This window comes from Dermochelys coriacea, chromosome 7, assembly GCF_009764565.3.
Source record: "Dermochelys coriacea isolate rDerCor1 chromosome 7, rDerCor1.pri.v4, whole genome shotgun sequence".
Taxonomy (NCBI): Eukaryota; Metazoa; Chordata; order Testudines; family Dermochelyidae; genus Dermochelys; species Dermochelys coriacea.
The window spans coordinates 116,319,798-116,344,125 of NC_050074.1; the positions used below are offsets into that span (position 1 = coordinate 116,319,798).

A 24,328-nucleotide genomic window follows, 5' to 3' on the forward strand; every position below is an offset into this window, starting at 1 on the left:
CCTCAGTCTTTAATAAGGCTAAAGAGGATCTTAGGGATAATGGTAGCATGACAAATGGGAATGAGGATATAGAGGTAGATATTACCATATCTGAGGTAGAAGCGAAACTGAAACAGCTTAATGGGACTAAATCGGGGGGCCCAGATAATCTTCATCCAAGAATATTAAAGGAATTGGCACCTGAAATTGCAAGCCCATTAGCAAGAATTTTTAATGAATCAGGAGTAGTACCGAATGATTGGAGAATTGCTAATATAGTTCCTATTTTTAAGAAAGGAAAAAAAAGTGATCCGGGTAACTACAGGCCAGTTAGTTTGACATCTGTAGTATGCAAGGTCCTGGAAAAAATTTTGAAGGAGAAATTAGTTAAGGACATTGAAGTCAATGGTAAATGGGACAAAATACAACATGGTTTTACAAAAGGTAGATCGTGCCAAACCAACCTAATCTCCTTTTTTGAAAAGGTAACAGATTTTTTAGATAAAGGAAATGCAGTGGATCTAATTTACCTAGATTTCAGTAAGGCATTTGATACCGTGCCACATGGGGAATTATTAGTTAAATTGGAGAAGATGGGGATCAATATGAACATCAAAAGGTGGATAAGGAATTGGTTAAAGGGGAGACTGCAACGGGTCCTACTGAAAGGCGAACTGTCAAGTTGGAGGGAGGTTACCAGTGGAGTTCCTCAGGGATCGGTTTTGGGACCAATCTTATTTAATCTTTTTATTACTGACGTTGGCACAAAAAGTGGGAGTGTGCTAATAAAGTTTGCAGATGATAGAAAGCTGGGAGGTATTGCCAATTCGGAGAAGGATCGGGATATTATTCAGGAGGATCTGGATGACCTTGTAAACTGGAGTAATAGTAATAGGATGAAATTTAATAGTGAGAAGTGTAAGGTTATGCATTTAGGGATTAATAACAAGAATTTTAGTTATAAATTGGGGACGCATCAATTAGAAGTAACGGAAGAGGAGAAGAACCTTGGAGTATTGGTTGATCATAGGATGACTATGAGCTGCCAATGTGATATGGCTGTGAAAAAAGCTAATGCGGTTTTGGGATGCATCAGGAGAGGCATTTCCAGTAGGGATAAGGAGGTTTTAGTACCATTATACAAGGCACTGGTGAGACCTCACCTAGAATACTGTGTGCAGTTCTGGTCTCCCATGTTTAAAAAGGATGAATTCAAGCTGGAGCAGGTACAGAGAAGGGCTACTAGGATGATCCGAGGAATGGAAAACTTGTCTTATGAAAGGAGACTTAAGGAGCGTGGCTTGTTTAGCCTAACTAAAAGAAGGTTGAGGGGAGATATGATTGCTCTCTATAAATATATCAGAGGGATAAATACAGGAGAGGGAAAGGAATTATTTCAGCTCAGCACCAATGTGGACACAAGAACAAATGGGTATAAACTGGCCACCAGGAAGTTTAGACTTGAAATCAGACAAAGGTTTTTAACCATCAGAGGAGTGAAGTTTTGGAATAGCCTTCCAAGGGAAGCAGTGGGGGCAAAAGATCTATCTGGCTTTAAGATTCTACTCGATAAGTTTATGGAGGAGATGGTATGATGGGATAATGGGATTTTGGTAAGTAATTGATCTTTAAATATTCAGGGTAAATAGGCCAAATCCCCTGAGATGGGATATTAGATGGATGGGATCTGAGTTACCCAGGAAAGAATTTTCTGTAGTATCTGGCTGGTGAATCTTGCCCATATGCTCAGGGTTTAGCTGATTGCCATATTTGGGGTCGGGAAGGAATTTTCCTCCAGGGCAGATTGGAGAGACCCTGGAGGCTTTTCGCCTTCCTCTGTAGCATGGGGCATGGTTGACTTGAGGGAGGCTTCTCTGCTCCTTGAAGTCTTTAAACTATGATTTAAGGACTTCAATAGCTCAGACATGGGTGAGGTTTTTCATAGGAGTGGGTGGGTGAGATTCTGTGGTCTGCGCTGTGCAGGAGGTCGGACTAGATGATCAGAATGGTCCCTTTTGACCTTAGTATCTATGAATCTATCAATCTATTTTCACAAGACCATGACAAAGAGTTTTGATTGACATTGGTCCATGCTGGTTAAAGCAATAAATATGATCAATGTGTAATCATGAGCCATGTAATTTAACTCTTCTTTTTAAAAATCATCCCAGTGTTGATTGGCAACTCTGATTGTCTTGTCCATTTTTTTTTAATTTGGTGGATGGATGGGGAGCAAATGACTAAACACACCTTTTTCTCTTGCAGTTATTGTTTTAATCTGCAGCTCTTCGGATGCCAGGTCTATTATGCTGGAGGTCAAACATCTAGGGCTGGTGAATGGGAAATTTGTGTTCTTCATTTTGCAGCAGTTGGAGGTCAGTGGCAACCTGGCGAGTATAGCTCCAAGTTGGTTTATTAGCACTTGTTTTTGTCAATCTGGAACCAGTCATCAGCAGAGAATTGACACTAAAAATGTTGTAGCAAGAAAATTTTATCAACCAACGTACAGTAAAGATGGCCCTGACTCTGCACCACAGTTTATGCTAGCAGATCACAGTTCAAGCCCAAGCTCAATAACATGCACTTTGAACTAAGAGCATCATCACTTTAAGCCACTTACTCTACCCTCATCTTTCTCTTTCAGGACAATTTTTTGAAAGAGGCATTAAGCAGCGAGAAGAACAGCAGTGTGCTTGAAGCCTACCAGCCAGTGTTTCTGATTTCCCTCAGCCCTTATAGAGGATACACTATATATGCAGATTTTCTGAAGCAGGTCCATGAAAAATTGAAGGGACAGCCATTTTACAGCTCACTTTCTTCAGAAGAAGAGGTTTGATATGATCCTCTCTAATTGCTGCACGTGCAGCCACTGGATTCAATTCATACCAAGGGCCATCTCCCTCTTGTGCAACTCGTGGATGTAGTTCTGTTGATTCCATCAGGAGTACTTACTTGAATGAGGTGGCCTGAGATCAGAAACGTATGTGGGTCACCCATTTATTGATTTTCAGTGGGTGGTGATGATATTGCCAGTTAAGTAGAAGGGTGACTTGAACCATTTTTATAGAGGTTTTCTTTCACTCTCATGCCATCCTATTTGGACAGTGATCCCGGTTGCTTTTCTATACAGAGGATCAAATTTGTATGTATGTAGAGACAGCTCCAATTGCAGTCAATGGAAAATTGCACCTGCTTACTCCAGGGCTGAATTTGGCTCAGAAATTCATTGTTGACTTTGTCCCAAGGTTTAGTATCAGTGCTATAAGGTTTATATGGAAATTTTGTAAGCAAACCCTATACTCATTCTCTCAGGAGAAAGCCCTTCTGTCCAAGTCCTTTATCTCTGAAGCTGAAACATTGCTTTTCCATTTTGCATTTTTCAGGTGAGTTCTTACTCTGCCTACCTGCATGATGCAGTCCTGCTTTATGCCCTGTCTATCAGGGAAATGTTAAAAGAAGGGAAAGATATCGGTGATGGACGAGCACTTGTCAACACTTTGAAAGGCTACAACAAAACCCGTTTGTATGGTAAGCTGCTGACGGGGAGATTTTATCAATCATATGTAACTGACTTAAACTAAACCTCTCATGAGTTAGCACACTTTTTATTGTCTTAGAGGGAAGATATTCTTGATTTGCTCTGGGCAGTGTGCAAAGTAACATCTTAATTCAAATTAATCCTTTTTTTTTAAAAAAACAAAACAACATTTTTAAATACTGATGAATTGTCAAAGTTCTGCAAAGGTATGTACGATTGGATTCTGCTCTCAGTTATTGGAGTATAAATCCAGAGGAACTCAATCCAGAGAACTAGAAATATTATCCTACTTTTATTTTTTTTTTTGCTAAAATGGTGGCTTGCTTGTGACCATTCATTTTTCTTTTCTTTTTATGCCTTAGCAAAACACCAGCTCTTAGCAACCCCCACGTCTGTTATTGAAAAACAAACAAACAAACAAACAAAAAAAGAGTTTTAGTGCTGGCCAAGGTGTACTTCCCATGTTCCCCTTTTTGCAGAAATGGTAACAAAGCATTATTATGTTGGGGTTTATAGAACCCATATACCAAGACAGTAAGGAAGGGGTGTAGGTGGGCACTACAAACCCAGAGCTGCTTTAGTTGGAACTGTTTCTTGTCTTTATAAACTGTTTGTTTTCAAAATTGCTTTGAAATTTTTAACTTTGAAAAATATTGACAAGCTCCATAGTTAGCAGGGTGTTGTCTTCTATTGAAAATGTGTCTCTGAAGCTTACTTGGGCACCAGACAACTTCAGCTCCAGTTCACTCTTGTTGCAAATCAGGTTCCTGGTTCCCCTCCAGTTCCCTCTGAGCTGGGCAACTCTCCCAGTCTCACTGCAGCCCCTGGCTTCTCTGGAAAGGCTTTCTTACAGAAGGACTTTCCAGAGACAAGTCCTGCCCTTCTCCTGAACTGACAACTCCTTCCCCCTTGGTTTAAAGGGTTCCATAGTCCTCCTTCATGGGGCAGTGCTGCAATTCAAGCAGGCTTCTCCGGCCCACCAATCCCCAGGTTCTTGAACTCCTACACTTCTTCCCTTTGGTTTCAGGGCCCCACAGACGACCTTCTTAGGGCTATGCTATGGTTCAGGCAAGCTCACTTGGAGGGTGCCTGGCTTGTGCTTAGCTGGGTGTCAGCTCCAGCCTGTTAGCTACTAGTGCTAAAGAAGGAACATGGAATTAACCTTGAATCAGAAAAAGCCCAGCAGTGTTGAGTTAGTATGCTATGTACTCTTTTATCTTTCTAGGGGTTACTGGCCTGGTGTATATTGATGAATCAGGTGAGAGGTGGATGGATTACTCTGTATATGGTCTGCAGAAAGCTGGGAATTCATCACAGTTTGTTCCTATTCTTAATTATGATGTCAAGCGAAAAACAATCAGGTACTGTGGGTAATTTTTAAGTGAAACTACAATATTGAAAGTACTTATGGGTGATAAAAGTCACCCCTGTTCAGAGAGCAAGCACAAGGCCTTGAATATTGTTCAATATTGGGCTTAAGTGTTACATAGGCTTTGTCAGATCCTCTGCATGGGGGTGAAATTCACTGGTTGTGAACATGTCTGCCCAATGGCTGACGCTAACACAAGATTTTCTTTCAGAGTAGCAGCCGTGTTAGTCTGTATTCGCAAAAAGAAAAGGAGTACTTGTGGCACCTTAGAGACTAACAAATTTATTTTCTGAGAGTACTGCCTTACAGAGTTAATTCTTCTAGGACAGTGTTTCTCAAACTTTTGTATTGGTGACCCCTTTCACACAGCAAACCTATGAGTGCAACCCCCCCTTATAAATTAAAAACACTTTTTTTGTATTTAATGCTATTATAAATGCTGGAGGCAAAGTGGGATTTGGGGGTGGAAGCTAACAGGTCACGACCCCCCATGTAGTAACCTTGTGATCCCCTGAGGGGTCACAACCCCCAGTTTGAGAACCCCTGTTCTCAGATATAACTTCGCAGAGCTTATTAGAGCAAATGAGATAGCCTTATATAAGCAGAATATCTTTTGTGTTTTAGTCTTATTGTATATGACCAGTATATGCTCTGATATTGAACTCATATGACAGTGGCCTCTTTTCTTTAGTACAGGTCACACACATAAGTTACATGCATCTTTGTTTCCACTTGCCTTTTCTATTAGGGCAAACTTTGTCAACATGAAAATGTCTTACACAAGCAAACAGTATCACCTGAAAGTAATGGTTCTGCTGAAAGGCAATCAATTGCCAACTTTAACTGAATGTATCTGAGAGTCCCTTAGCAGGTTCCAGATTGGCACATGTTGATAATTAGCAGGTTTTTTTCTTTTAAAGGGTATTGATTACAGGCAGGTGGATAATTTCCAGTGAAACACTTTTCCATTGGAAAAAAGGGTTTCAATGAAAATTTTTAATTTTTACAAAATATTTTGTTGTTTTTTTTAAATTTTCATTTCACTGGTAGTTGCACTGCCCTGCCCCCCCCCCCCCACACTTTCTGCCTTTTTTCCAACCTTTGGCAGCTGAATAAGAGCAACAAAGTATAAGGGTCACTGTTATGTGCTGAAAGTGTTTCTCTTTGAATGTGTTATTTTCAACACTTTGACAGTTTTCTAACAGACAAAGGTTGGGAAATGTTAAGGAAGTGTTGGAAAGTGGTGAAAAATCCTATTTTTGGCACCATTTTGCTGTTTAAGACTGTGTGTTACACTGGTTTTAAATAGTAGAAAGGTCTCAGAAGTAGGCTTCCCCCCCATGTTCTACCTTGTTGTCAATGGACAAAAAAAGGGGAAAGAAAAAAGGGGAAATTGCCCCAAATTTACCAACCCTAAAATTTTTCAGCTTTAAAAAACTAAAATGAAATATGTTTGAATTTGAAATGAAGCAAAAAAAAATTCACTGTGTTTCTAAATATAGATTTGAAAGAAACATTCATCTAAGGGAGCAGGGAGAACTGGAAGTCCTGGCACAGTCAAGGAATTATGATGTGATTGGAATAACAGAAACTTGGTGGGATAACTCACATGACTGGAGTACTGTCATGGATGGATATAAACTGTTCAGGAAGGACAGGCAGGGCAGAAAAGGTGGGGGAGTTGCATTGTATGTAAGAGAGCAGTATGACTGCTCAGAGCTCCGGTATGAAACTACAGAAAAACCTGAGTGTCTCTGGATTAAGTTTAGAAGCGTGAGCACAAGGATGATGTCATGGTGGAGTCTGCTATAAACCACCGGATCAGGGGGATGAGGTGGACGAGGCTTTCTTCCGGCAACTAACGGAAGTTACTAGATCGCAGGCTCTGGTTCTCATGGGAGACTTCAATCACCCTGATATCTGCTGGGAGAGCAATACAGCAGTGCACAGACAATCCAAGAAGTTTTTGGAAAGTGTAGGGGATAATTTCCTGGTGCAAGTGCTGGAGGAACCATCTAGGGGCAGAGCTCTTCTTGACCTGCTGCTCACAAACCAGGAAGAATTCGTAGGGGAAGCAAAAGTGGATGGGAACCTGGGAGGCAGTGACCATGAGATGGTCGAGTTCAGGATCCTGACACAGGGAAGAAAGGAGAGCAGCAGAATACAGATCCTGGACTTCAGAAAAGCAGACTTTGACAACCTCAGGGATCTGATGGGCAAGATCCCCTGGGAGAATAACATGAGGGGGAAAGGAGTCTGGGAGAGCTGGCTGTATTTTAAAGAACTCTTATTGAGGTTACAGGGACAAACCATCCTGATGTGTAGAAAGAATAGTAAATATGGCAGGCGACCAGCTTGGCTTAACAGTGAAATCCTTGCTGATCTCAAACACAAAAAAGAAGCTTACAAGAAGTGGAAGATTGGACAAATGACCAGGGAAGAGTATAAAAATATTGCTCGGGCATGCAGGAGTGAAATCAGGAAAGCCAAATCACACCTGGAGGTGCAGCTAGCAAGAGATGTTAAGAGTAACAAGAAGGGTTTCTTCAGGTATATTAGCAACAAGAAGGAAGTCAAAGAAAGTGTGGGCCCCTTACTGAATGAGGGAGGCAACCTAGTGACAGAGGATGTGGAAAAAGCTAATGTACTCAATGCTTTTTTTGCCTCTGTCTTCATGAACAAGGTCAGCTCCCAGACTGCTGCACTGGGCAGCACAGCATGGGGAGGAGGTGAGCAGCCCTCTGTGGAGAGAGAAGTGGTTCGGGACTATTTAGAAAAGCTGGACGAGCACAAGTCCATGGGGCCGGATGTGCTGCATCTGAGAGTGCTAAAGGAGTTGGCGGATGTGATTGCAGAGCCATTGGCCATTATCTTTCAAAACTCATGGCGATTGGGGGAGGTCCCGGACGACTGGAAAAAGGCTAATGTAGTGCCCATCTTTAAAAAAGGGAAGAAGGAGGATCCTGGGAACTACAGGCCAGTCAGCCTCACCTCAGTCCCTGGAAAAATCATGGAGCAGGTCCTCAAGCAATCAATTCTGAAGCACTAGAGGAGAGGAAAGTGATCAGGAACAGTTAGCATGGATTCACCAAGGGCAAGTCATGCCTGACTAATCTAATTGCCTTCTATGACGAGATAACTAGCTCTGTGGATGGGGGGAAAGCAGTGGACTTGTTGTTCCTTGAATTTAGCAAAGATTTTGACACGGTCTCCCACAGTATTCTTGCCAGTAAGTTAAAGTAGTATGGGCTGGATGAATGGACAATAAGGTGGATAGAAAGCTGGCTAGATTGTCGGGCTCAACGGGTAGTGATCAATGGCTCCATGTCTAGTTGGCAGCTGGTATCAAGTGGAGTGCCCCAAGGGTCGGTCCTCGGGCCGGTTTTGTTCAATATCTTCATTAATGATCTGGAGGACACTAAACTGGGAGGAGAGGTAGATACGCTGGAGGGTAGGGATAGGATACAGAGGGCCCTAGACAAATTAAAGGATTGGGCCAAAAGAAATCTGATGAGGTTCAACAAGGACAAGTGCAGAGTCCTACACTTAGGATGGAAGAATCCCATGCACCGCTACAGACTAGGGACCAAATGGCTAGGCAGCAGTTATGCAGAAAAGGACCTAGAGGTTACAGTGGATAAGAAACTGGATATGAGTCAACAGTGTGCCCTTGTTACCAAGTAGGCCAATGGCATTTTGGGATGTATAAGTAGGGGCATCGCCAGCAGATCGAGGGATGTGATCGTTCCCCTCTATTTGATATTGGTGAGGCCTCATCTGGAATATTGTGTCCAGTTTTAGGCCCCATACTACAAGAAGAATGTGGAAAAATTGAAAAACGTTCAGTGGAGGGCAACCAAAATTATTAGGAGACTGGAACACATGACTTATGAGGAGAGGCTGAGGGACCTGGGATTGTCTAATCTGCGGAAGAGAAGAATGAGGGGGGATTTGATATCTGCTTTCAACTACCTGAAAGGGGGTTCCAAAGAGATTGGATCTAGACTGTTCTCAGTGGTAGCAGATGACAGAACGAGGAGTAATGATCTCAAGTTGCAGTGGGGAAGTTTAGGTTGGATATTAGGAAAAACTTTTTCACTGGGAGGGTGGTGAAACACTTGAATGTGTTACCTAGGGAGGTGGTGGAATCTCCTTCCTTTGAAGTTTTGAAAGTCAGTCTTGAGAAAGCCCTGACTGGGATGATTTAGTTGGGGATTGGTCCTGCTTTGAGCAGGGGCTTGGACTAGATGACCTCCTGACCTTCCAACCCTGATATTCTATGATTCTAAGGGGAAAAGGAGTTCAGGAGAGTTGGCAGTTTGTCAAAGAAACAACGTTAAAAAGGCAAGTGCAAACTATCCTGATAGGAAGGCGAGATGGGAAGAATCATAAGAGGCCAATATGGCTCCATCAGGAGCTCTTTAAGGACCTGAAAATCAAAAAGGAATAATACAATAAGTGGAAACATTGCTAAGGATGAGTACAAAAGAATAGCACTAATATGTAGGGACAAAATCAGAAAGGCTAAATGAGCCTAGCAAGGGAAATAAAAGTCAGTGAGAAGAGGTTCTATAAATATATAGGAGCAAGAGAAAGATGATGGAAAATGTAGGTTATTTAGTGGGGAAGGAGAGCTAATAACGGACAACATCAAGAAGGCTAAGGCGTTTAATGCCTATTCTGCTTTGATCATCACTAAAAAGGTAAATTGTGACCAGATACTTAACACAATTAATATTAACAAGAAGGAAGGAACGCAAATCAATATAAGAAAAGAACAGGTTAAAGACTATTTAGATAAGTTTAGATTATTCATGTCAGCATGGCCTGATGAAATTCATCCTAGGGTACTTAAGAAACTAGGTGAATCAATCTCAAAACCCTTAGTGTTTATCCTTCAGAACTCAAGGAGGATGGGTGAAGTCCTTGAGCCCTGGAGAAGAGCAAACATGGAACCTGTCTTTGAAAAGGGGAACAAAGAGGACCCAGGGAATTATAGACCAGTCAGCTGAACTTCGATTCCTGAAAAGATACTGGAATAAACTATCAAACAATCAGTTTGTAAGCACTTAGAGGATAATAAGGTTGTAAGTAATAACCAACATGGATTTGTCCAGAAGAAATCATGCCATATCAATCTAATTCCTTCTTTGGTGCAGTTACTGGCCTAGTGGATGGGGGGGAATCTGTAGACATGATATACCTTGATTTTAGTAAGCATTTTGACACTGTCCCACATGACATTTTTATAAACTAGTGAAATATGATCTGGATAAATTATTATAAGGTTGGTGCAAAACTGGTTGAAAGACTGTACTCAGTGAGTAATTATCAGTTATTTGCTGTCAAACTGGGAGGACATGTATGGTGGGGTCCTGCATGGGTTTGCTCTGGGTCCAGTGCTATTCAATATTTTGATTAATGACTTGGATAATGGTGTGGAAAGTACACTTATAAAATTTGTGGGTGACACCAAGCTGGAAGGGGTTGCTACCACTTTGGACAACAGGATTAAAATTCAAAATGACCTTGACAAATTGGAGAATTGGTCTGAAATCAGCAAGATGAAATTCAATAAAGACAAGTGCAAAGTACTTCACTCAGGAAGAAAAAAATCAGACGTAACTACAAAATGGAAAATAACTAGTGAAGTGGTAGTACTGCTGACATGGGTCTGGGGATTACAGTGAATCACAAGTTGAATGAGAGTCAACAATGTGATGCAGTTGTGGAAAAGGCTATTATGTTCTGGGGTGTATTAACAGTAGTGTTGAATGTAAGACACAGGAGGTAATTGTCCTGCTCTACTTGACACTGGTGAGGCCTCAGCTGGAGTGCTGTGTTGAGATCTGGGTGCTGCACTTTATGAAGGTTGTAGACAAATTGGAGAGAGTCAGAGAAGAGCAACAAAAGTGATAAAAGGTTTAGAAAACCTGACCTATAAGGAAAGGTAAAAAACCAGGACATGTTTTGTCTTGACAAAAGAAGACTGAGAGGAGCCTTTTATAAAGAGGACAGTGATCAATTGTTCTCCATGTCCACTGAAGGTAGGACAAGAAGTAAAGGGCTTATTCTACAGCAAGGGAGCTTTAGTTTAGATACTAGGAAAAACTTTCTAATGACTATATATGGATAGTTAAGCTCTGGAATAGGCTTCTAAGGGAGATTGTGGAATCCCTGTCATTGGAGGTTTCTAGACAAACATCTGTTAGGGATGGTCTAGGTATACTTCACCCTGCCTCACCACAGGGAGCTGGACTAGAGGACCTCTTGAGGTCCCTTCCAGCCCTACATTTCTATAATTATATAACAAAAACTGTGTTCCATTTCATTTAAAAAACCCCTGCAGAAAATCAGAAATTTTTGATCAAAACATTTTAAAAGGATTTTTTTTTCTGGTAGAAATTTGTGTGTGTGGGGGGGGGGAAATCACATTTTCCGATCAGCTCTAATATTTATGAGCTTTTAGAAATGATGCCAATTTTGTGTTCCCCTTGGAAAATAACTTTAGGAAAGGAGGACAGGCAGTAGAAATGGGCACTTACATTTATCTATCTCCATCTATAGCCCAACCATGGAAACTGCCTATATCAGCTGGCTGGCTGGCTTTCCTCCCAAAGACAGACCGTACTGTGGGTTTTATAATGAACAGTGTGAAACTTCAGTTATAAGTGAGTATGGTCATACTTAATGAGATCAGCGCTCTTGGGCACATGGGAAGGAGAAAGAGACAAAGGAAATACTTTGCTGCTATTTACCATCTTTCATTCAAAGATCAAAGAAGCTTTTTACAAACATTGATTAATGAAATCTCATGATACCTCAGAAAAGGAGAAACTTTGTGAGTGTGTCGGCAGTATACCATCCTCATTTTATAGGGAAATTGAGGCAAAGAGAGCCTAAGACTTAAGGCCAAGATTTTCAAAAATGGATGCTTAAATTTACATACTTAAATCCATATTTATGCACTTAAATAAGTAGAGCTACTGTGTGCTCAGGACTTCTGACAAACAGGCTATTATTTAGGTGTCAGTATTACATCCATATTTAAGCATTTTTTGAACATTTAGGCTAATATTTTCAAAGGTGTCTGCTAATCATTGGTGATTTCCATTTTTTGGGTTCACAACTAGTGATACTTAGGGCTGATTTTCACAGGTGGTGAGCATGGACATCTCCAGTTGAAGCCAGTATGAACAGTGAGTAATCCGCATCTCTGAAAGTCAGAAGGAGGGTGGCTATGTAGGAAATGTTAGGAGGGCATTATTCCACTAGATTCTTGACTAGGAGCCAATTAAACTGGTGTTCCAGCTGTTTTCTGCTGCCTGAGTGGTGCAAAGCCCCTGGATTGGAGCCAAGGATCAACCAAGCATATGATATCAATATGAAGCAAGATGACCACTCACTCTTGAAAAAATCACTTTTGGTTGTGCCATCAAGATTTTTCTCTACCTCCATATAGCTGGGGATGATCTGAATCATGTCTTTAACAGGTACACCAGTGACCGTTCTGATTGTCGTCCTGTTGTTAACAGCCTCAGGAGCTGCCAGCATAATGGTGTTTTTAAAGATCCAGGAAAGGAAGCTGCAAAAGCAAATGGATGACATCTGGTGGAAAATAAACTACAATGATATTAGTATGCTTCAAGATCATAAGGTAAAGCAAGACCTTGGAATACCAGGAATCACACTAGTTATAAAAAAGAAAAGGAGTACTTGTGGCATCTTAGAGACTAACAAATTTATTTGAGCGTAAGCTTTCGTGAGCTACAGTTCATTTCATCGGATGCATCGGAACTGAGCTGTAGCTCACGAAAGCTTATGCTCAAATAAATTTGTTAGTCTCTAAGGTGCCACAAGTACTCCTTTTCTTTTTGCGAATACAGACTAACACGGCTGCTACTCTGAAACCTGTCATTATTAGAGATTAACAAATTTATTTGAGCATAAGCTTTTGTGAGCTACCGCTCACTTCATCGGATGCATTCGGTGGAAAATACCAGCTAGTTATAAATTATACTCTAAGCAAGAAGGAATCCATAAATTTGTGCTCATGTCAGCAATTAACCATGCTTTTATCATGAAGTTGTAGAAATTTACATACATAAGCATGTCCTTACTTTAAGCACTTAAGCAGTCTTATTTAAATCAATAAGCCTTGTGCTTGAAGTTAGGCATGCACCTGAGTACTTTGCAGTATCAGGGCCTAAGGAGTTAATGGGTCAAACCATGCCTGTGGTCACAATGTAGGTCACAATGATGGGATCTGGAGTGATTCCTTTACAGTAGTAGATGCTTAGTACAGGACTGGGCCCTTATACTATGTTGACCTGACCAGTTGTTGCTCCTTGCCTGGCAGTGTTGGGTCAGGAATGCTTTTCCCCAATGATTTCTAAAACATTTTCTCAGCCTATTATTCACTAATGGGTGAAATTCACTGCGATCCAGAGGAGCACAAGGTATATTCAGCACAACAGTTCTGCTTGCACCTTAGTTGAGGATAGTTTGGAAAGGGCTCATATTAGTCCTATGTCAACCCTGAGGGTGGACATAACCCGCAGGGTTTAAACATAGAGCTTTGTGAATACCGATTTTTTTTCAGTTCACTGGCTGAACAGAAACATTTTAAAACATTTCAGGTTAATCGGAAATGATTGTTTTCAATCTTTTTCAGAGAACTGAAAAAATAAAAAAAAATCAGTTTTAAAAATGTTTTCACAGTTTTATTAAAAGTAAAATTGAGGGAAATACCAAAATGAAACATTTTTCCAAAACGAAAAGTCAAAACGTTTCGTTTCAGAAACTCCCAAACTGAACTGTTTTGACATTTCAGAATTTTTTTTCGACTGGAACAATTGGCCAAAATTGATCTGAATTTGTGAATTGCGTTGGTCCACCCAAATCTGCATTTTTGTGTGTGAAAAAACCACACGCTTTCTCATGAAATTTTTGTGCCCAGTTCTATTTATGTGGGTCCTATACTTTGTGCTGGTCCTCTGTATAGAAGTGAAGCCCAAGCATGTGTGATTTCCTTCTACATCAAGTTTGGATGGCATCTTGCTTTTCATTATCTGTATTTTGTCTTTATCATTTATGGTAGGCACTGTAGGAAAACCCATTACTGGGTTTCTTCCTCATCAGTTTGTCTTTGTCAATATGTCAATATGGGCAAGTCTTAGGTTTGCCAAAATTTGCCTAGGTTATTTATGAATTTTTAACAGTATCACGTCTCTTGTGTTTTCTCCTAAAGGATCATTTTGAGCTATCAGAAACAAGCACACCAGTGTCTAAAGGACAAGGAAGTGTTGTGTCCAGTTTGATATTTTCAAGCAATAGATGGTCTGGGCTGAAGGACAAGCAGGGAAAAGACATGTTTTATACCACAATAGGTCTTTACCAGGTATGACTACAAAGGGAGATTAGGTGAGCTTCAGTAGGTGTACTTTCTGCTCTGTTATGTTAACTGTGTCCTTTTTGGTTTCCTTTGTGTGGCTTTGGATGCTCTCTACAGGTAAATAGGGCACAAGATGGCCGAAAGAATAAAAGCCACAGTATTTCTCAGGATTCACAGGTAGGACTGTGAAACTGATGGTGCTAATTTACTAAGGTTGCTGATAAATGTCCAGCTCTGCTTTGCCAAAAATGGCAGATTGCAGAAATGTCCTATATGAAATTCTGACAGAGATGGAGTCAGAGTTTTTGGGTAGTATAATTGGTATTCCAAAAAGCATGACATATCTTATCAGTCTTAACTTACTGGCTATATAATATAGTATTTTTGCTATGACAGCATTGCAGTTCTTGGTAATTCCTCCACGAGTACATTATTTCATCTGCAGAAAGTTTTTCTGAAAATATATGCTATATCGATTAACATAATTGGGCTGCATGTTATATAAGACAACCTAAATTAAAATCACTTCTGGACTGTATCATCTGTGACACCATTGTTAATTTGACTATTAGTGCAGGTCTTCACTTGACTACCATGCTTTGTTACAGTCAACTGGCTTCCCAATATAAATTTGGCATCTTTCCCTTCAGAACCCTTAAAAATTGATTTAAAAGGCAATTTCAACTTTGTCTGTCACTGGGCAAGTTAGTAATCCAGTACCTTGTACAGTGAAGCTCATATTGGTCATCTCTTATGGCTGCGTGTCTGTACAGGGAAGAATACTTTTAACCATTTTAACATATGGGAGTTCTAAACTTCTAAGCACGTGCTATGTTTTCTCATAGGTCCCTTCAGAACCTTTTTGTGCAGATCTCTTCCAAACAGTTTCTGTGTTAAAGTACTGTATGTTGGATTCCACCTTTCTGAATATTTGTTTCAGGGAACTCTTGTTGCACTCAGGTACATTGATAACCAAATAGATGCCTGGATTCGGAAACAGTCAGTCCTTCTTGAAGTTCAGATGGTAAGGTTCAACCTCAACATGATCCTCCTATGCCCAACTGAAATGAAATGCAAATTATGTTACAAACATACTGTAGGTACTGCTGAATTGGGCAACTGGTCCGTCTGTCTTTAGCAAGTTGAAATTCACATCCAGAGCCTACAATATTTTGTTGGTGTTGAATCTGGGAGAAGATTGGATTCTACTTAGGCTTCATCAGTGTCATGCATTTTGGTTTTGGGCACCTTTACATGAAAAAGATATTGACAAGCTGGAGAAGAGCAATAACAAATAGGACTTCACTGAGTGACAGGAGTGACTGACTTTTTAGGAGAGATCCTGGGCCAGATTGTGATACCTTTTCTCATGTTGAGTGTTAATCTTGCTCCAGAAGTAATCCTATTGATTTCAGTGGGTCTAATCATGGTTCAAGGTTCTATTCAATGTGAATAAGAGTGTCAGAATCTGGCCCCAAATGACTAAATATTTATACTGTGAAGATAAACCAGGGAAATAACTGCCTTCTCCATCTTAAAGGTATAAACATTAAGCAGGGAGAGGAATTGTCTAGGGTGATCCAATGGAGTATTTTCAGGGGTTGTGAAGAAGATATTAAGTTGAAATAATGGGGATTGTCCTAATAGTGGTGATCTGTCAGGCTAGAATAGACTCCCGGGGACTGGAATAGACTCCCGGAAATGGTGGAAGCTCAAATGCTTGAATCATCTGAAGCAAGACTAGTCTCAGGAATAGAAAATATATTGCAGAGACATTCCTGAACTATCCAGGCTTGGACAAGGATGAGCTAATGACCTTTTCATTTCTAACTTGTAGGATTCTTGTAATAAACAATGGCTAAGGAACAACTCAGGAGTGGGGCTGTAATGTAAACAAATGTGTTTAACAAGGCCTCTTTGCTTTCAGATGCGCGAGTTGAGGCATGAGAATCTGGTGGCTGTCTTTGGTATATGCACTGAAATTCCAAATATCTGTATTATTACAGAGTACTGCAAGAAAGGAAGCCTAAAGGTGAGAATACCAGCATCATTTACATCAATAGCCTTAGGGTTGACTTGTAAGAGAGCTTGCAACGGAGCTGTTCTGAGCTCTTGCCAGGTCAGCAAGGACTGATTTTTCCCCCTTTTTGTTTGTTAGCTGTTTTTGCTATCTACTCTTGCTCTGTTGATATCAGGACTTTCCTGGCATCTAATAGCTATGACTTCAAGTGCATGTGTCCCTTCCTACTCCTATAAGTCTTCATTGCTTTAGTGCTCAGTTCTTTTGTGCAACTATTTTGTGAATACCAGGTATGAGAAGCAGAGTAGCACCCTGGAGAACAATAAAAAACCAGAGACATTACGCCACAGAGGCAGTGAGTATTAGGACATCTTATTTTCCAAGAAACATCTCATTTACTCAGCTTATTGTGTAATAAAGCTCTACAGAATTTGTATGTAAATATGGAATCAAGTTTGTAATTACCACTTGCCCAATAGTGATATGTACAGACTATTCTCAGCAACTGCTGATATGGAGACCCGTACACATGTATTGCAAAATAATTTTCATTTCCAATAAACGTTCACAGAGCAAATAGACTGAGTTCAGTTCCATGTGCTCACTGCATCTCCGTCTGATGAGATTCAGTCCAATGTCATTATGAACGTTTTTGTTTTTCAGGACATTTTAAGGAACTCTGATATTGAATTGGATTGGATATTCAAACTCTCTTTTGCCTATGATATAGTCAATGTGAGTATGACATTGAGTTGTTTTCTAATAGAGAACCTTATTAAAAAAGTTACGGAGCTGAGAAATGCTTATTGCTCTGGACTTTGAACATGTCAGAGACAAAAATGAGAATAATACGCTATCCCGCTGGAGCCAGATGGAAGTGCTGGGTTTGCATTTGATAGGAGGTTGAGGAAGTTGTTATTGCAAATTACCCTTATTTTATTGCATGTATTTATTTCTTTAATTTGGGAGTTCTGTTGCAGTGATCTATGCTTGAACCATTAAACAAACCCAAAATTAAACATTTGTTACACAAGGGAAAAAAAAAGGGGGGGGGGAGACAATTAAAAATAAAACATAAAAAGTTTTCAAGTTTTGAGAAAATTGTTTGATGTTGTAAGCTCTTCAGGACCAGCCATTCAAAAAGAACTAGATAAGTTCATGGAGGATAGGTACATCAATGGTTACTAGCCAGGATGGACAGGGATGGTGTCCCTAGCCTCTGTTTGCCAGAAGCTGGGAATGGGTGATGGAATGGATCACTTGATAATTACCTGTTCTGTTCATTCCCTCTCGGGCACCTGGCACTGGCCACTGGCAGACAACAGGATACCGGGCTAGATGGACCTTTCGTCTGACCCAATATGGCCGGTCTTATGTATTCACTATATACAACACTGAGCACAAAGGAAGCCTAACCTGGTTGAGGCTTCTAGACAGTACTGCAATATGAACAATAGTAATAAATAATACACAAAACCATTATTTTAACATGTTTCTCTTCTCATTTGTACAGAATTGTTTTCCAAAAGTAAAAATTCTTGCTTGAAAATTTATAGATGCTACTAAATGAGGGGTGGGAGGGATTTCAATGTTGAGTTGCAGCTCTTACCATTCTGATTTTGTTGTTAAAGTCTGATTCTGGCTTGTGTGTGTTATTAAGACACAAGATGGGAGTGAGGAGAAAGGGGGAAAGATTACCAAATGATACAAAAGGTTGCTTCTGTTTTGGATGCTTGTTGGTCATTTAATTGAAGACCTGTAGTGCGTGGCCCGTGACTCAAGTAGCCATTTTGTAAGCTGGCTTTATTCACCTGGCCCTGGCAAATATTTAGCTACAATCCTTTGTCTGGTTTGTGGAAGTGAGGGGACTGTCCCCTTGCTTGGGTGCTCATGATCCCAAGGTGGGCAGCAAGGAATATGGCCATGCTGCCACATCCAAAGGAATAGGCACACCATTCTAGTCATGAATTTTCTTCTTCAATAAGGAATGAATGAAAAAGCTAAGTAAAATGATTTGTCTGTGTGACAGCAGTGTAAAAAGGCCTCTCTGAATTGGGGCTCCATTGTGTTAGGTGCTGTATAAACACACAGTAGGAATAAGTGCCTGCCCTGAAGAATTTGTAATCTAAAGTTTTGGTCCAATGATTAGGGAATAAGTCCAGGAGGTAGGAGAGACAGGTTCATTTCCTATCTCTGTCACAGACTCTCCTATATGATTTTGGGCAAGACACCTAGACCTAGATTTTTAAAGGTGTTGTGGTGCTCAGTGTAACAATGTCTAACTGATTAGGAGTCTGTCTTGTTTTCAAAAGTGATTTAGGCACTTAAGAGTCCTACAATGGTATTTAGGCTCTAAGCACCTAAACCCCTTTTGAAAACAAGACAGGTTCCTAAATCAGCTGGGCATTGCAATGCTGAGTGCCACAGGCCCAGATTTTTACAGGTATTTAGGCATTAAGTCTCTGTTTCTCAGTGCCCCATCCATATAGGGATAATAGTACTTCCTTACCTCACAAGGGTGTTAGGATAAATACGCTAAAGAATGTGAGGTGCTCACATACTATTGTGATGAGGAGTGTCACACTTCAAAGCAATCACATCTGTATTTCTCTGCAGTGGTCCAGCAAGGGCACCCACTGTCAGGCTTCCAGCTCCCATGCTCGTGACCTCTCTTGGTCAGAGAGAGGAGTCTCACTCTTGCCTGACTGGGGTGTTTCCAGCCTGCACAGTCCCCATGACTATACGGTGTTATTCCCAGCAGAGACAGACTGCCCAAGCAGGGCTGCTTGCTTTGTCTTCAGAAACGGTTAGCAGTACGACTGCCTACAGTTATCTGTTACTACATAGCTCTTTCTAGGCAAGCCTGTTTGAGCCTCAAGGTAAAAAGTATTACAGAGAAAACATATTAAAACCAATACGAGATCCTACACGCATGCTAACAAGCTTACCAGAGATCACCCCAGCCCTAACATGGGCTCTGGTAAGAACAATCCTTCACTACTCTGTCCAAGCAGGGAGGCTGGAACAATTTTGATAGTGGGCGTGCTGAGAGCCATTGCACCAAATTGTGATATATGATGGAAACCACTTCCAGAAGGGGGTGTGGCAGCACCACTAGTTCCAGCACCTCTGCACCCAAGGGGTTTCCTTTTGGTACCAAGTTCATCACAGCTTCAGCTCAGAACAAGCATGCGTTCTTTTGGGGCTGAGCCCTCAGCAAGCCAAGTTTCTCCAATCCTTCCCTAAGAATTGGGGCTCTTCTTAGAGCAGGGGTCCTGTCTATTTGCTGGATCAGAAATGGTGTCCTGAGCCTGTATGAAAACAGGCTATTTGACCAAAAATCTTTTCTTTGTCTGTTGGTCCCTGGCGGATCCAGTTTGAACTAATATATGTGGACCCCATCAGATGGTTTCAATAACCAGAGGAACTACATTACCATCCCCATATTCCTAGAGGAGTTACATACAATTCCACAGTAACACCATTGCATTTTTAATACAATGGGCCCAAAAATATCAAACAAAACTCCATAAGGTTTAACTTAATTCAGGAAAGTTTATCTTCATTCCATCAGGTTTGTCCAGGGTATTGCATGATATTGTCAGTCTGTCACAGGGACCATATTAAGTACCCAAGCTATCTAGGTAGACAGGTCAGAGAGTACATGTGAGCAAAGGGATTTGACCATATGGAAATAATATCCAGGATCGGGGCCTAACGTAAGACCAGATGCCCTAGATGAATGGAGGGAATGAGGACAATAGCAGCAGTGATAGGAGAATGTGGCTCTCTAGACAAAGTGTGGGCATAACTAGTAGGTTTCTGGATGGGTTTGACCAAAGCAGACCATTGCTACAGATAGCTTCGACAATGTAATGGAAAAAAGACTTGCATAGATACAATGAGATTTAGGGATGAAAGCCCTGGTGTTTCTGATCAGAACCAGCTGAGCCAAAAGCTGGTTACACTTGCTGTTTGTTGCATTGACAGCCAAAACTAGATCCCGCCATTCCATTGGTGATATTTTATTCTGCCTGGTGCTTCTGTAGCCACCATTTTATAGTCACCCTGTTCCTGTTTTTGTAGGGGATGTTGTTTCTTCACAGAAGCCCATTGAACTCCCATGGAAATCTGAAACCTACTAACTGTTTGGTGGATAGTCGCATGCAAGTGAAACTGTGTGGATTTGGGCTATGGGAGTTTAAGTATGGAAAGAAATACAGAGTAATTACTGAGAAAAATACCAACTATGCAGGTAAGAGGATTATTCAAGAATTACAAGCACAAGGGATGCAACAAAACAACGATTCGTGGATTCCTCTAGTGGATGCTTTTCTTCATAATGGTCTTCACACGGATTTTATCTACAACACCTCTTTGAATATTGGTGATTGGAACACAGCTTTTGGAAATTACAGAGGGTTTTTTTTATTCCAGTAATGCTGCATATGGATGAGGAAATAGCAGCAAATAATGCATAGATCAGTTTTTGCCTCTATTTTGCTCAATAATTGTCTCTGAGCAGCTTATGATTTTCTCCAATTTATTTGTTGTTTGAAAATGTTTGCTGAATAATTTTGGTGAATAATTCTTGGTCTGTAGCTGGGGATGAGTTAAGGCATAAATGCTACAGACATTTGTCAATGTTGATAAATGCAAAGTAATGCACATTGGAAAACATAATCCAACTATACATATAAAAAGATGGGGTCTAAATTAGCTGTTACCATTCAAGAAAGAGATTTTGGAGTCATTGTGCATAGTTCTCTGAAAACGTCCACTCAATATGCAGTGGCAGTCAAAAAAGCTAACAGAATGTTGGGAACCATTAAGAAAGGGATAGATAAGACAGAAAATATCATATTGTCTCTATATAAAACTGTGGTATGCCCACATCTTGAATACTGTGTGCAGATGTGGCCATCTCAAAAAAAAAAAAAAGATATATTGGAATTGGAAAAGGATCAGAAAAGGGCAAAATGATTAGGGGTATGGAAAGGCTTCCGTATAAGGAGAGATTAATAAGACTGGGACTTTTCAGGTTGGAAAAAAAAGACAATTAAGGGGGGATATGATTGAGGTCTATAAAATCATAACTGGTGTGGAGAAAGTAAATAAGGAAGTGTTGTTTTACTCCTCATAACATGAAAACTAGGGGTAATTAATGAAATTAATAGGCAGCAGGCTTAAAACAAACAAAAGGAAGTATTTCTTCACACAATGCATGGTCAACCTGTGGAACTCCTTGCCAGAGGATGTTGTGAAGGCCAAGACTATAACAGGGTTCACAAAAGAACTAGACAAATTCATAGAGGATAGGTCCACAATGGCTATTAGATAGGATGGGTGGGGATGGTATCCCTAGCCTCTGTTTGCCAGAAGTTGGGAATGGGTGACAGGGGATGGATCACTTGATGATGCCCTGTTCTATTCATTCCCTCTGGGCACCTGGCATTGGCCACTGAGAGAAGACAGGATACTGGGCTAGATGGACGTTTGGTCTGAACCAGTATGGCCGTTCTTATGTTTTTCTAGACCTGTGCCTAGAGCCCCAGGTACTGGAATCATTTGATTACAGGAGAATCTCTGCCTTTATTTATAAAAAAAAAAAACAAAAAAACCCCCAATTCTAGCCTTTATAGTTGCAAAGAAAAGCTTGAAAATGTGACTCAAATGCAACTGATGTAGTGAAGTCTGCCAGAGTCTGCAGGTGGCTGAAACAATCACTCTGAGATGTGCTAACAGTCCCATGCATCCGAATAGGGTGCTTACTCCAAGGGCCACAGCTGTGAGGTGCCATGCCAATACCACCCTCTAAGGTGCTGGCTTCTCCCCAGCTCAAAAAGGCCTCACTACCATGCTCAGAGTATCTTTCAAGGCATAGTTTTATTTCACAGATGTAGGCTAACAAATCCCAAAACAGTTCCTCAGCCCACTCTGGGCTACAGCTCCCAGGGGATTTCCACCTTTGCCTTACTCATACTGCGGGGCTCCAGGGCCTGTTGCAGGATCCTTCTGTGCTCTTTTAACAGAGCTCTTCCTCCCCAGGCTTTCTCCCTGGAGCCTCCCACCTCCCAGCGTGTTCCCACTGCCCTGCCTCCTGGGGGGGGACTCTGGCAGCCTTTCCCAGGGAACTTCCTACTGCTCCTGCCCCCTGCTTCCAGACAGCCTGGCTCTTTATGGCCGCAGGTGCTGCTCTCCCCTCCTAATTGGCTGAACTGGGAGACCCTGTCCTAGCACAGGGGAGCTAGGTCTGCTTCATTTATGCCACGCTGTGACCCTGACAGATGACTCCACATGTGGGCCTATCCCTCCCAGCTGCTGGGAGCCCACTCTGCTTTTTATCTCTATTCTCCCAAAGGGGATCTTGCTGCCACTTCTGGGGTGGGGAGGAAGGAGTGCCCTTGCTGCTTACTACAAGGCAGTGGTGTTGTGTGGATGAATGAGTGCCTGTAAGCAGCAGAGAAATCCTCAGTTGGACGACACTATAAAAGCACAAACCATCCCATAGCATGAACAGGATTTTAAAAGGCTGTCTAGCCTCTTCTTTGCCAATGATGAGTTTGACCCAGCTGGAGCACAGACTTCTTTGCTGTTTCCTATTTTGCCTTGTAGATCTCTATTGGACAGCCCCAGAACTGCTCAGGATGGGGGAATTTCCATTCCATGGGACCCAAAAGGGGGATGTCTACAGTTTTGCTATAATAATGTGGGAGCTGATTTATAACAATGAGGATGGCCCGTTCCAAGACCTGAACAAGGAAGCAGAAGGTAGAACTTTGTTCCTCACATTTCCAGATAATCTTCCCTCTGTGAGCACCTTTTTGTATCCTGGAGTTACCCTAAATGTAGCATGTCTTCACTGCAAATAAAAGGTGTTTTAAAATTCAGATTTGCTGTAACCCGTGTTAGCTAACTGTGGTTAAAGCAGTGAAGACACAGCTAACTCAGGGTAGCAGGTAGCATTCAACCCCTGACTCCTGTATAGGCTTTAACCTGCACTGCCATCTCTTTAGTGTTATTTTAACCCAGACTAGCCAGAGCGGGTTAGCTACTCTGAGTTAGGAATACACCTTTAATTTGCAGACTAGATGAACCCTTTGGAAGCAAGAGACTTTTTGTATGCTGAACATTATGAATGAGTATAGGCAGATAATTGTATTACTTAACTATCTGCTTGCTAAGGATAGACACCTTTGGTCTTTGGAGAGTCACACAGGCTTAACTGTATATGTTTTAAATGATTTTGCAATTTTGCCTAATAAATCATAAGAATTTAGAACTTAATCTGAGCAAATGCTCCATGCTGGTTTCCTAACCCTGTATTGATTTCCTGTCACTATTTCTCATTGCTTCCCACTTTATAAGAAAAACAACAACAACAACAACAACAGTGGCTTTATGTTTAGTGTTGTTTCAAATACAGCAGCAGCTGTCTTCTCCCACAAACTCCTATAGTCCACATATAGTATCTCCTTGAGGTGCATTGCTCATAGGAAAACCTCTCTCTCTTATTTGACTTCTATTGATCCGAATAAATTCCATGTTGTCTATTCTGTTCTGATAATAGGGCTCTATGTTCCTTTTTTATCTGACTTTATGTGCAAATTAAATGCATCACAGCAAAGTGAAGTATAGTAATTGATCAGCTGAACATAGTATCAATGAAAACACCACACCATGCACATGTTGGAGCTACCCAGCAGTCTGCAGTAATATGACATGTACCAAGTTACTCTGAAATCCCTGTCTCTAAGAGGAGAAAGCATTCATATATAGAGACAGATTTAGTCTGTAGCTTTGGGGGAACAATTTCCTGCAGAGCTCCAGGGCATCTGAACACTGCACCTGTGGGATGGTACGAACGGCTTCCTTCTTTGAAACTGGCCAGCTGCATGGGTTGCATAGAAGAAGCAGATCCTAAGCTTGTCCAGGTGAAAGACTGATTTGCTCTGACCATTATGTTAGGTGCATAAGAGAAAAGGAAGCTCCATGCATGCTCTGTGTTTCCTTCTCTCTGACTTCTGC

At 41.1% G+C, this 24,328-nt stretch overlaps 1 protein-coding gene across 1 annotated transcript in view; it reads left to right on the forward strand.

The window, feature by feature from the left end:
• The window catches only part of LOC119858842 (guanylate cyclase 2G-like), a 59,040-nt gene that overhangs the window by 21,155 nt on the left and 13,557 nt on the right, over positions 1–24,328 (forward strand). The window contains exons 3-14 of the mRNA XM_038410304.2: positions 2,245–2,354; positions 2,624–2,809; positions 3,363–3,507; positions 4,743–4,878; positions 11,454–11,557; positions 12,380–12,543; positions 14,137–14,286; positions 15,221–15,304; positions 16,208–16,312; positions 16,964–17,035; positions 20,387–20,555; positions 22,916–23,071. Coding sequence (XP_038266232.1) covers positions 2,245–2,354; positions 2,624–2,809; positions 3,363–3,507; positions 4,743–4,878; positions 11,454–11,557; positions 12,380–12,543; positions 14,137–14,286; positions 15,221–15,304; positions 16,208–16,312; positions 16,964–17,035; positions 20,387–20,555; positions 22,916–23,071 — 1,581 coding nt within the window. The remainder of the gene's footprint in view (positions 1–2,244; positions 2,355–2,623; positions 2,810–3,362; positions 3,508–4,742; positions 4,879–11,453; positions 11,558–12,379; positions 12,544–14,136; positions 14,287–15,220; positions 15,305–16,207; positions 16,313–16,963; positions 17,036–20,386; positions 20,556–22,915; positions 23,072–24,328) is intronic.